A 12,827-nucleotide genomic window follows, 5' to 3' on the forward strand; every position below is an offset into this window, starting at 1 on the left:
TTCCTTGCTCATACGGTTCTATTAGTATTTACTAGGGGGAAGGTAAAAGTATTTTGGTTTTAGAAAATGGCTGGACAAAACTAAAGGGCTGGCAAGCCATGCAATTCTCAGAATTTAAAAAGAAATCACATAAAATGTTTCTTGATTTAACAAGTATGACAAAATTGTAGCTACTACTTTTTAAAAGTAAATATATTTAAATCTGCAAAAAAAAAAATCCTTTTGAAAAACTACGTTGCTGGAAATACAGGCCAGATTTTGAACTCATTGCTATTTATAAAAATAAAGCTGGTTTATTTGCAGTTGATATATTTTGTCATTTACACATATACCCAAGTAATCAGTGGGCAAGCACTATTTGCAACTGGTTTTAACCTTTTTACTAAGTATTATGTAGATTTAGATTAGAAGCTGGAATTTTGGGGGAAACAAAAAAAGGAAAAGTTCCTAAAATAAATTTAACCTCAGCGATATAAACAAGTATTGAGTTCCTGAAATAATGTACCCTTGTTAAAAAATAAAGATCCTGATGCCACATGATTCTATATTTGTTTTCAGAAAATGGGAGTTTACTGTAAATTTGTACACTATACATTCAAGAAGTAAAAATTGAAAGATAACTAAGATAACCATTTTATTCTCTATCTTCAGAATATCAAACGAAATATATTTCTTTTGGAATGGAAAATGAAGTCAAAATTGTAGCTTAATCCCTCTACTTATGCTGACTTTCATTAAAAAAAGTTAACAACTTCATAAAGAGGGACGCTTTCCTCTCAAATGCAAGGCATTTTAAAAGAATGAAGTCAATTAAAATTAACTAAAATCATTTAAGATAAGACAGTGTGCCACTTGAAGTGTTCAACTTTTGATGAGAGAGATCTAAATTCAAATTCTTGCTCAGCCATAGAGGTCACTGGGTTTCTTTCACATAATATACCTAAAAAGATTTTGGCAGGGGTCTGTTCTCCAAGCTTTCTGTTTATCTCCTGGGATGTTTTGTTACCAAACTAGGTAACATCTTCAGTGGGGTTTTTGGGTGAAATAGGTTGGTCTTGTGACAAGACCAACCAACCACCCAGGACTATATAAATGAGCAAGATACTTCACCCAGAAATCCTGCTGAAGATGTTACCTAGTTTGGTAACAAAACATCCCAGGAGCTAAATAGCAAGCTTGGAGAACAAATGCCTGCCACAACCTACAACCCAAGCTACAAATACTCTCTCTAGTGTCATAAGTCCAGTACAATCATGTGATTTTTTTTGCTTGGCAACTGTAGCACTTAGCAATGGAACTGCCAGTCCCAAATGTGTTTGGTAAGCAAGGATTACCTGTATTCTGTCCTAAAATACAAGCACATTTTAGGAATCGCTCAATGATTTTCAAAGCTGGTATGGCATCCTTGGAGGAAGATGTAATTAAACAAAGTTTAGATTCCTTGCTCTGTGATATATGAAGCATGAAACTTGTTACTTTCTGGAATGTGAAGATTTGACATAAGATGACCTAAATGTTGGACTAGGATAAGGGCAGTATCATAGATGGAGAAACATAGTCTAACTTGTGCCCATGTAAATTGCATGCAATGTTCATCTTCCAATCCAGCTTCAGCATGTAAATTGAATAAATAAGGAAAGAGTACACAGCCTTGTCATGCTCCTCTACCAATCTGGAAGCAGTCTGTTTCAGTTTCATGTTTTGACCATACCATGGCTTCCTGACCTATATGTAAGTATCTCATGAGGACAAGAAGATGATTGTCATTGAGTAGATAAAATTAGGAAAAAGTTAATTTAGCAATAACACAGTCCTGTGCTTGCCATCAACCACTGCACACAATTATCCATGGTATGGATAGTAAATCACTGGAAGCAACAACATAGACATCTCCTTATTCCCTGGTGGATTGGTGGATAACTAAGTTATTAGGATAAACAGGAAATATATCTAATACAAATTTGCAGCTAATACATCTAAAAAACCCAAGACAATTTTGTAAAGCACAATATTTGGGCATTGGAATTTTATCCGAAGTTTTAACCTGAAGAATAAGTCTTTTAAACTGTGAAGGATTGAGGAAACTGGATATAAATCATACTTGAAACATGCACTTTTACAGAAAAATTGCTGTATTTTGATGACTAGGATCTAAGTGCATTCAAATAAAATCTATATAACAGTTTTTTAATTGGGATATTAGTCTAGTATGCAATAAGGCAATGATAACTATTTCCTCTCTAGAATAACTTACTTTCTTACCAAGAATGAGTTTAATTAAATTCTCATAAAAATGTCATAAGCCCAGAATAATGTGCAAATTAAAACTGGTATTCCAAAGGGAATCACTTTTAAAAAATACCACTAATGCTGTAATCCTTAATTTTAATTTTTTTTATTTTCAAAATTCAAATGTGTTAGTATGACTGTACTCTTTATAACCACTTTAAATTGAATTTAAACATACCAGTATGTTCCGAGTTAAGAAATTTCAAAATCTCTTTGGAATACTAATTTCATATTTATAGATTACTTAAAAAGTATTTTTCTGGTAAAAAAAAAAATCAACCTATTTCCCTGAATTGTTTCAAGACAGTTGATGATGTAAAGTTTAATATAAAATATTTAGTCACAAAATAGTATTGCTTTTGTATGCACATTGTGGCAAGATTAATTTGCTCTTTTTCAATAAAAACTATACCATCTCCCATAAAATTCTAAACACATTAGGAAATGTGATGTAGAACAGAATTACACATATGAAACAGGTACCAGCACAACAGTGAGATTATATTACATCAAAAAATTTTAATGGTCCCAAATATATACTCAACAACCAAGCATACACTCGGGGCAAAATAAAAATAAAATTATGACATAAAAGTGACATCTAGAATTCCATTCAATCTTTTAATTAAGGGATAGATATATCCCTCATATCCAAACAAAAATCTGCAGTTTAAAGGGCAAAAGGGAACAGATTAAAAAAGAGGAAACATGTTGAGCCCTCCCCGAAAAGTTTTTTGTTTTTAAAATCTGTTGAAGTTTGACTAAAATGTTCAGAATGTGTGGTTTTAAAGGCAGGTCTCTTTATATAAAGAAACTGCTGGCATTCTTAGTTAATGAAGAATTATGGCAGAAAAGCCTTTTCTTCAAAATCTTGTACATGGTCCAAGAAATCATAATCTGATTGTAACAACTGAACAGCCCATCCAGAATTCCACCATCAAAACTCCTGCCCTGTTGGCGTTGTATTTTCCATTTCCTTCCCTGAGAAAAGGGCAATGTGTGGTCCAAGCTGGAGAGGTCAAAGGCATGTTTTTCCATAAAGCGTAGTATTTCCTCTTCTTCTGCTCCGCCAAATTGGCACTCATTAGCAGAATCTGTTTTAAAGTTGATCTGTGTTATACACAGTAATTCTTTAGTTTATTATTAATATGGACTTCCCACTCTGGAAATCCGGAAACCTAGTTTATATCATAATCCATACTGGTCTTCATACTTGTCATTATGAAGACTCTAACTTTGCTTTCTGTGTCAAAGGTAGAGTTTCTTCATCCTCTTCCTCATCGTCATCAGGATAATCTACGAGCCCAACTAGTCCTCTCTGAAAAAATGAAAAATCATTTGTAAATTGAACTGAGTTTCATTCATAAATTTAATTTACCGTTTAAATAAACTGTTTCATGTAGAACTATAGTACCTTGATAAACTTGTAAAACACAATGTTTACAATATTTAATTACAATATTTATATTTAAATTATAATATTTACAAGTTAAAGTTTACAGTATTTAAATTAGAAATTAGAAATACATTGAACTACCACCAAGTAATATTAATGCAGGAACTCTGTAAATGGTGATTTGTAAAGAATTAAGGTGCCTGAAATTTAAAGATTATGAATTGTTACTCTACCACATGTTCTGTCTAATCTGAATTTATTCTGAGTTTATTATTTATCTTACAACATACAAGGATGTCTCTTTAGCACTCAGGTAAGGCAAACTTGGAATATTTATTTCTTAGATTTTTGTCTTTATTACTAAATGAATGCTGTTCACAACATGTCCTAAAAACTGACTATGACAAATATATATAATTTTTTATATCATCCAACTTTATTGTATTCTAATATTTGGGGAAACAGCCAGTTTGTTATGACTTTCTAGAGGTTCAAGAGGACAGAGGCTTGCTGGATGTCAAGGGAAAGGGCATTCCCCAGGGTACAAAACCTGTGGAAAAAGTGTGATTCCTAAATCTCACAAGATTGTAAGGTTCAAGGGAAGAAATGTGGAGTATATCTACTCTATCCGATCTGATTGCATGGGCAGATACATTTAAGTGAAACTGATAGTCTCCAAGAACAAACAAATAAATGCCAAAACCAATGGAGACATACAGTCCAAACTACAAAGTAAGCCAGTGTATCTTGAGAGAATGGAGAAATCACTCTTGAATGGGATGGAAAAATTACATTGGCCCTAATAATAATAATAATAATAATAATAATAATAATAATAATAATAATAATAATAATAATAATAATAATAGTAGTAGTAGTAGTAATAATAATAATAATAATAATAATAATAATAATAATAATAATAATTTAATTTTTATACCGCCCTTCTCCCGAAGGACTCAGAGCGTTTTACAGCCAGATAAAACAACAATAAGTAAATACAATATACAATTTAAAAACAATTTTAAAAAACCTATTCGATTTGGCCCTAACCTTTATGAAAGAGTTTCATAACTTCAAAAGGAAAATTACATTGCTCTTGCTGGCCTGCAAATAAGACTGATTCAACCAAAAGGTTAAGACTGCTGTCAAGAAACCAATTTTTCATGAAAGCAGCTGATGATCGATCTATTGATATAAATGTCTGAAATGTTTTGTCAAATATTTGATATGAAAGGCACATTTGAATGCCCACCCATAGATGCCAGCTTATTATTGCATCTGTCACATTCCTGAAAAGATTTAATAGCTATAGGCCCATTGGGAAAGCTAATGATTTTCAATTTTATTTCACGCTCCCCAATAAGAGGTCATAATTCTTTAAGTGCTTTATTGTAGAGCAGGATATATGGGAAAGCCAAAGCAAAGGTGAAACAATTTATCTCAAGAGAATATAGAACAGTCTCAACGTCTCTGATAATTTGGAGATTGAAAAAGAACTGAGGGGAGAAGGTAAATTGGAGGGCAGTTTTCACCTAGTATCCTCAGATGAAATTCTCTATAATGAATCCTCTGTAAATTTTCTAAAATTTTAACCATCATGTTGAGAAGCTCAGAGAGCCCTGACCCTAATCTCTTAATCATTACTAGATTAATTTCTATCAATTATTCCAACGGTCCGCAAACTTTCTGGCTTGGTGGACTGGCGGCAGCAGTGGGATGGTTTCACACACACATGTGCCACTTTAACAAATGCAGCTTCACGCTTATGCGCTTGCCCATCAGTTCTGCTGCCTGGCTCTGACCGGGCTGCGGCTTATCACTGGGTCACGGACCGGCTGTTGGGAACCCCTAAATTATTCTTTACATTTCCAACATGGATAATAAAAAAACAATAAAGGTGAACTAGACACAAATAATGATAATTATTTTAAAGCAGTTAATTATTAAGCAGATACAAAAGTAGAGAAAAAAACATAAACTCTATTCAAACAAATGGCAATTCTATTTGCAAAATAGTAACTGTGTGGATTGATTGAATAATATGGAAAATATAATACTGAGGCACGATCAGACTAAAGGGGAAAAAAGTACCTTTGTAGTTATAGCTGCCATCTGAGATGTGCTTTTAGAAACTGATCCGGGAGATCCTGGTGACCCAGGAGATCCTGGAGATCCAGGAGAACCAGGCAAATTACTTGCTGATGACTGGCTGGTGAGGTTAGTCTTTGTACCACTTGAGAAGGAAAGTTTAAAACTTGGACTCTGGCGACCAGAAATGTTAGTTTTCAGAAGGACCTCCTTTTCTTCATTTTCTTTAACTAGAATGTAAAACAAACACTGCTGTAAAAAGTTGGAAATGGGTTGAAATAACAGGAGACAGATGGTCCTCCAAATGATCTAAAGGCTTTTCTAACTTTTGAAGCATTTCTCTCCTTGCAGCTTTACCTGTTCTTTTCTACGTCATGTTGGCCAGGGGAATTAGTGATGGGGACAAGGCTGGCAACTAGTAACATGTTCCCTCAAGTTACTTACATTTTTTTCTTTCCATAAATTTACTTATAGGATCCATAATATCTTCATCATTTTTACTTTTATCAGCGGGTGGCACCACTACCTCTCCATCTTCCATATCATCTTCATCAGTGTTAAACCACATTTCTTCTTCATCCTCCAAGGTCCTTGCATCCCTTCGGTATCTATGGTTTCTTAAGATGGATCGCATGCTATAAAAGGATGATTTTGTAATGAGGTTATAATATACATACACTGCTAAGAATGAGTATCATACTGAATCCTAATTCTAATATTTTTAGAACACACTTAATCAACTACTTTAATATGTTTTCCCAATAAACTAACTCCAGTCATTAATGAAAAAGAGAAGGTGCTCATGTGTTAATGTGACACATTATCATTTCTGACCTAGTTACTTAGCGACTGCGCAAACAAATGGTTATTCCAAAATAAAGCACTGCAGCTCTATTTTGCATATGTGAATTTGTAATATGTATTTAAAATTTTGTAAATCAACTCTGAATTATTTTCTAGTACAATAAGAAACAAAGAACAGTTTCCTAAATCAGTAAGCCTAATTGTGATCAGATTAACATAATTACAGTTTCAGGCATTACATAAACCAGGGGTGTCAAACTGGCAGCCCGCGGGCCAGATACGTCATGTGCAGGCCAAGCCCGCCCCAGCTCCGCAAATGAGAAAAACGTCATGTGAAGGCAACGTGATACCGCAAGTTTGACACACATGACATAAACCAACTCCTAGCAGCCTCAAGGAAGTATCTATTACTCTGGGAATTCAGAGGCATTTTTAAAAAGACATAAGTCAGCGAAGAGATTGTGCTTAAATGTCATCAATTTTTCACTTTCTCACAAATTTCTACTACATTATCTCCATTATTTAGATGACTGAAGAGGATCCACCAAATAAGTGGTATATATAGAAATTATGCTTGTAATATGCATCTAGTACCTATACCCCCATACTGGTAGTAAATTATATAATAGTTGTCAGGACCTTCTATTTTTGACAATGAATAATATGAATGTATGTTGCAACATTCATATAGAAAATTTATTTTGTTCAAATGTATGGATATGTTTAGTTTCTGTACAATACTTTTAAAAAAAAACTTAAAATATATCTCCAAAATAGTACGCTATTACACCACTCTCATTCTTGCCGTTTCAAAACAAATGATCATTCAACTATTCATAGAAAAGACATTTCAATAAATGGACTATGAATCTTGTTCTATTTTTCAGTAAATTTCCAATAGGCAAAGATCTAATAATAATTTCAGAGTGCACTAACCTGTCAAGTTTGGGATTATCTTGTCTTTCCCTTTGTTGCTCATAACGTAATTTCAAACCTTTGAAAGTCTGTACATATTCTACATCTTCTAGTGCCTTCCAATAATTCTCAATTACATGAGCTGTTAAGGATTTTATGTCTTCCTGGAAAACAAAGTTATTTTAATCCATTAAAAACTATACAATTTTGGTCAAAAACGTATAATAAAACATATCTGATCTGTTAATAAGTCAGGTAGTCTTTCATGCATATAACTGATAAGCCACATAAACATAATTATCCACTGCAGAAAACAGCTGGTCTACTGCACTGAAGTGGAATAGTTGTAACTGTCCATCTACCTTAGTATCAGGGGTGAAATGCTCTCGATTCAGAACGGAACGGCAGATCCGGTAGTGATGGCGGTGGGTGGTTCAGAGAACTGGTAGCAAAAATCCCCGCCCCCCCCGCCCATGCCCAGCTGAGCCACGCGATCGTCAGAGCCTTTTTTTACTTTTAAAAGCATTTCTTCTTCTCGGCCTCTCCTCGGCTGAAGAGGTTGTAAAAAAATGCTTTTAAAAGGCTCTGACGATCCGAGCTGAGCTGTGCGATTGTAGGAGGCTTTTTTTAAAAAAAGCATTTTTTTACAACCTCTTCAGCCGATTAGGTTGTAAAAAAATGCTTTTAAAAGTAAAAAAAAGATCGCACACCACAGCTGATCACCCCCCCCCACGCTGTTCAACTTACCACATGCCTCCTTTTGCCGTGTACTGCGTGCGTGCACCTAGCCTTTGGTGTGTGGTGTGCACTGCTCATGCATGTCTAGCATACATGCACAGCCAGCGAACCGGTAGTAAACACCACTGCTTAGTATGTTTTTACTTTGTCATTTAATCTTAGCATTTTTTCATTCTTTCAAGCAGAACAAATTGAAAATATACATTTAAAACAAATTATTTGAAAGAATCCGTCATGCTACATTTGGATGTCAACATAGTCAAATAAACCAGTGCTTTTTTAGAAGCAGAAATGAGTCTATGGCCCCAATTCATAGTAATAACATTGTAGATTACAGAATATCCATCAAAAATTTATAAAATTGCTTCTTAATTTTATTTTTGCTCAAAACATCTAGGCTTCAAAGTATCATTTTTAATACAAATTATAATGGTGTTATTACAGCCTTCTGAATCAATTCTGACTCCTGGCTGCTACAAAGACAGACCTTTAGAGTTTTCTTAGCAAAATTTTTATAATTGATTTGCCAATATCTTCTGGGATGGTTTTCAACTTTCCATGTTAGGGCTGAGAGATAATGACTGGTCCAAAACCACTCAACTGAAGTTTGTATTTAAGTGAGGGCTAAAACAGAGATCTATCCACTTCTAACTCAGAATCTTACTACATCAAACTTGCCCTCCAGAACTGATAATACAAAGTACTTTTTAAAAAAATGTATAAGCCTCTATCTTAAATACCATTAATTCCTAGTATGTCAGTGATGATCAGAAGAGGAGGTACTAGATCAGAATTATCTTCATTCCATTTACATTCCACTTACAGGGTAACTTCCAATTTGGCAAAATTAAAATTCATGGAATTACATGGTCTTGTGGTCATTCCATAAGGAAATAAAAGAAAATATACTTTTCAAAGAGTTCAGTACTTTTAAAACAATGTGAGATTTAATTTAGAAAACAATTAAAAAAATATTAGGGCCATCATGTAAAATAAATACATTTTTTTCTGCTTAGGACTTTGTGTGTTTAAGAGCAGAATACTAGCTAGAATTTGTTGGGAGCAGCACCCAACACAGGTCTCTTGAAGTCAGATGATCCAAATTCATTAATCCCTAGCCCAACACATTATTTTTTCTAAAGATCAGGAATGGTGATTTCCTTGTGTACAATCAAACAAAGTTCTTTATCTTCTATATTCCTGACCTAATGTAGAACCCTATTTTGTGGCAAAAGATTAATCACTATCTTTTGATTCACAGAAATTGTGGATTTCCATTTTTACATATTTGTGTATTTCTGAGCCACTGCCTTTATAACAATGATTAATGGACATTTTTCCATAAGTCTTACTTCTAGGTAAAAGTGATTGGAACAGTTTCCCTCAAAGAATCCATATAAAGTCTCATAATTCTATCACAATCAATATTATGGGAATATTCACTATTTCTAATCTCCAGTATTTCTGACTTTGTGAACATCTTCTTCCATGTGAATACGTGCAAGTCAACTTCACTTAATTCCCAAGTATCAACATTCATTCTTCTCTAAAAAGAAATACTCACCACTCTAATAAATTCAAACATTTCTATAATAGCAGAATTCATTAGATTATAGCGGGATCCATTGTTGAGAAATGCTTTGACTACTGGTTCAAACAAAAAACTTTTCATTATATAGCGATTGTAAAATTCATCTTTCAATCCAATTATCTTTCTTTTAAAACGTAGGGCACCTAGTGGAGAAAATACATATTTTCAATAGTGAAAACATCTTGTACAAAAACAGTCCTAGGATTAGATTGTAGACAGGTAACACTGTATCTGCAGACAACTTCCTACATATTCACAGATATACTTCATTTGACTTTAAGATTTTAAGATTCTTTTAATTAAAGAATTGGTAAGCATGTCTGTGTTAATATTTTTAGAAAATAAAGCATGTTTTTCTGCAGTTCAGTGCTTCTTGGAATTTTACCTTCTATTCTGAATTTTAAAAAAGAAAAAAAAAAGCATACTGGAGATTCAACAGCTTTCTTTATCTTTTTAAAAGTTTGGATAAGAGACAAAAATTCCAAAAATTTTGCAGTTTAGTTCCACACTGAACTGCAAAAAACCCATGCTTTATTTTCTAAAAATGCTTGTGCATAACTTCATTTATTGTGTCTAGTAAATGTATGTTTTACAACTGGCCATGCTATACAACTGGGTAAAACTACAATACTGAGGAATAAAAACTGCCCACTCTTTGGTCAAGACGTTTGTAATGATTTTGTTTTGTAGAGTGTATTTTCAAAAAGTAGTACTGTATATAACAGACATGTAATATTGTGTAAATTGATTTCTAGTTGTGCAATGAGACATTCTCTATCTCTATATGTAGCTCTGCCAAATTCTACACTGAAACATCATCCAACTCTGCAAAGTGGATTTGATGGGCAACATGAAGGGAAGAGCAAATTAATTTTTTTAAAGAAGCTATTCTATGTAGATATAGGGTCTTTTCTTAATTTAATGTAGCAACATTATAGCAAAAAACAAAGAAGCAAACTCAGTTGACACTGGAAATATACTAACAAGAGCAAAAGTACACAGAACAAGGACAAGCAGTTTGGGTCCTTTCCAGCAACTTCCCATCAGTCTGATCACTATGGTCAATAGTAGAAATTTGCAAATTATATCCCAAAGCATCTCAATATCAGGTTCCCTATCCTTTATACCACTCATAACAGGTATTAAGCTATTATATAAAAAAATAAAAAAATACTTAGAGCTAGAAATTAGGGAGAAAAAATAAGGCTGTGCAGCACTTTGGATTCCGTCTCCAAAAAGTGTTTAAAAGACTGTATGAAAAGAGTTGGCTACAACACTTGTTCCCAGGATGGAAAAGCAGCTGTAGAGGGCAACCACACAATTCTGGGAAAAAGTAGGCCTGCTTCAAGGTTCTGCAGAAAGATACTAAGCTGTGCTCAGGAGTATCTTTTAGAGATGAATTTCAAAGTACCACACAGTGCTATTAAAAAAAACAACACAAATTATGTTTTATTTCATGTTTTCTGTTTTCATTCAAAACAACAGACAAATGAAACATCTAAAAAGACTGTGAATATATAAAGGCAGAGGCCTACACTACTTCGTACTTACATAGTGCCAAGAATGCATGCTTTGAGGCCATTAGAACTAGTACTCTTCGAAGAATATCCTTGTTAATTATGTAGTTCTTTATATGGTATGTATGATGTTCTACACAGAAAGTTAATAACTCTAATATCAAGGCCAATAACTGGGCAGTCTGAAAGTCATCTAAAAGCAAAACAAATAATGTATTTGCTGATATACATTTCCATTATTTTCAACAGATGTCCTTTTATAGCTCACAATTTATTACCTGCAAAAACTAAACATAAACATAAACACAATCTATATTGTACCACTTAATTTTCCTCTCAATTGTTAGGCATGTAAAGCAAATACTTTATGGAATTTAATACCATTAAAAAAAGGGAGGAAAGCATAGACTTTTCCCCCTCACCGCTATTTCTTAAGTTCTTTTACTGGCAGAAGTGTCTAGAATAGAGTTAAGATATAAATAAAGAGCTAAATAAACTTCACATTTCTATAAGCAGGAAATTTGGGCTTGTATGAAACACATTCAAGCGAGCTGTAACATCAAATATCTTTAAAATGGGAACACATTAGGATGGACAGGTCTATGACCTAAAGCCTAATAGGAATGTAACAGAGTATGATACAACAATAATCCTTACAGTATAGTTCTTCTTTATATGCAATCATCACTTGTTAATTTTATGGTTCAGAAAACAGTGGAAAAACCTCCTGAAGGCTCACCTTTGCTAGGCTTTTCCTCTGTAGTATTGGCCAGTAATGGTGCAGTGAGAACATGCATACAGTGTTTATAAAAGAATCCCAAGAATTCTGTCTTTTCTGTTTTCTATAGAATAAAAAGAAACCAATTTCTACTTAATGCATACTAATCCTTTAATGTTTTAACAGAAAAAAAATAATGTAAGAATTTATTTTTGTGCTTACATTTGCAGTAGCTAGCATGTTTTCTGGATCCACCAAAGTACGTAATAGGCCCATCAACTGGACTGCTCCTCCAAGTTCTGGATCTGTATCACAAATCATGTGTTCTATGATGAGGTTAATGAGCAAGATATCCTAATTAAAAATATAAAACACCAAAAACATTAAGCATAACTAAAAGGTGAAATATACCAAAAAACAATTCCAGTTAAGAGGTCTTAACTTGTGAATCAAACGGAACTGTGTTTTTATACCAGCATCCACTAATATTGCACCTTTTCAAAAAAAGTAAATGTGTCCCAAGGTCAATATATTTTAAAAGATTTTAAGACAGCATCCACAAAGACAGAAGGATCCTAGTAAGAGTTATAATTATTTGTTTATTGCTTGATCTATGAAGGTAGCAAAACTATTTATGTAATGTCATTGGCCAATGATCCACAGACACTTACCTTGACTGCACAATTTGACAAGTAATATATTTATAATAGGAAATATGCAGCAAGGGACTGAAATAGTTGGTGTAGACAAAAGTAACCCATTTTTGAA

General features: G+C 33.5%; 1 protein-coding gene across 2 annotated transcripts in view; it reads right to left on the bottom strand.

Moving 5' to 3' along the window:
* Positions 1-1,172: 1,172 nt before the first annotated feature.
* Positions 1,173-12,827, bottom strand: part of PPP4R3A (protein phosphatase 4 regulatory subunit 3A) — a 31,285-nt gene continuing 19,630 nt past the window's right edge. The window contains exons 8-15 of one of the 2 annotated variants that reach the window (XM_058162567.1): positions 12,282-12,413; positions 12,081-12,183; positions 11,376-11,534; positions 9,798-9,967; positions 7,517-7,659; positions 6,221-6,411; positions 5,780-6,006; positions 2,310-3,607 (exon numbers count right to left, since the gene is read on the bottom strand). In XM_058162567.1, coding sequence (XP_058018550.1) covers positions 3,509-3,607; positions 5,780-6,006; positions 6,221-6,411; positions 7,517-7,659; positions 9,798-9,967; positions 11,376-11,534; positions 12,081-12,183; positions 12,282-12,413 — 1,224 coding nt within the window. In that variant the 3' untranslated portion in view covers positions 2,310-3,508. Of the gene's footprint in view, positions 3,608-5,779; positions 6,007-6,220; positions 6,412-7,516; positions 7,660-9,797; positions 9,968-11,375; positions 11,535-12,080; positions 12,184-12,281; positions 12,414-12,827 lie in introns of both variants that reach the window. The other variant, XM_058162569.1, reaches the window with a different exon arrangement.

The sequence above is a fragment of the Ahaetulla prasina genome, chromosome 1, assembly GCF_028640845.1.
Source record: "Ahaetulla prasina isolate Xishuangbanna chromosome 1, ASM2864084v1, whole genome shotgun sequence".
NCBI lineage: Eukaryota > Metazoa > Chordata > Lepidosauria > Squamata > Colubridae > Ahaetulla > Ahaetulla prasina.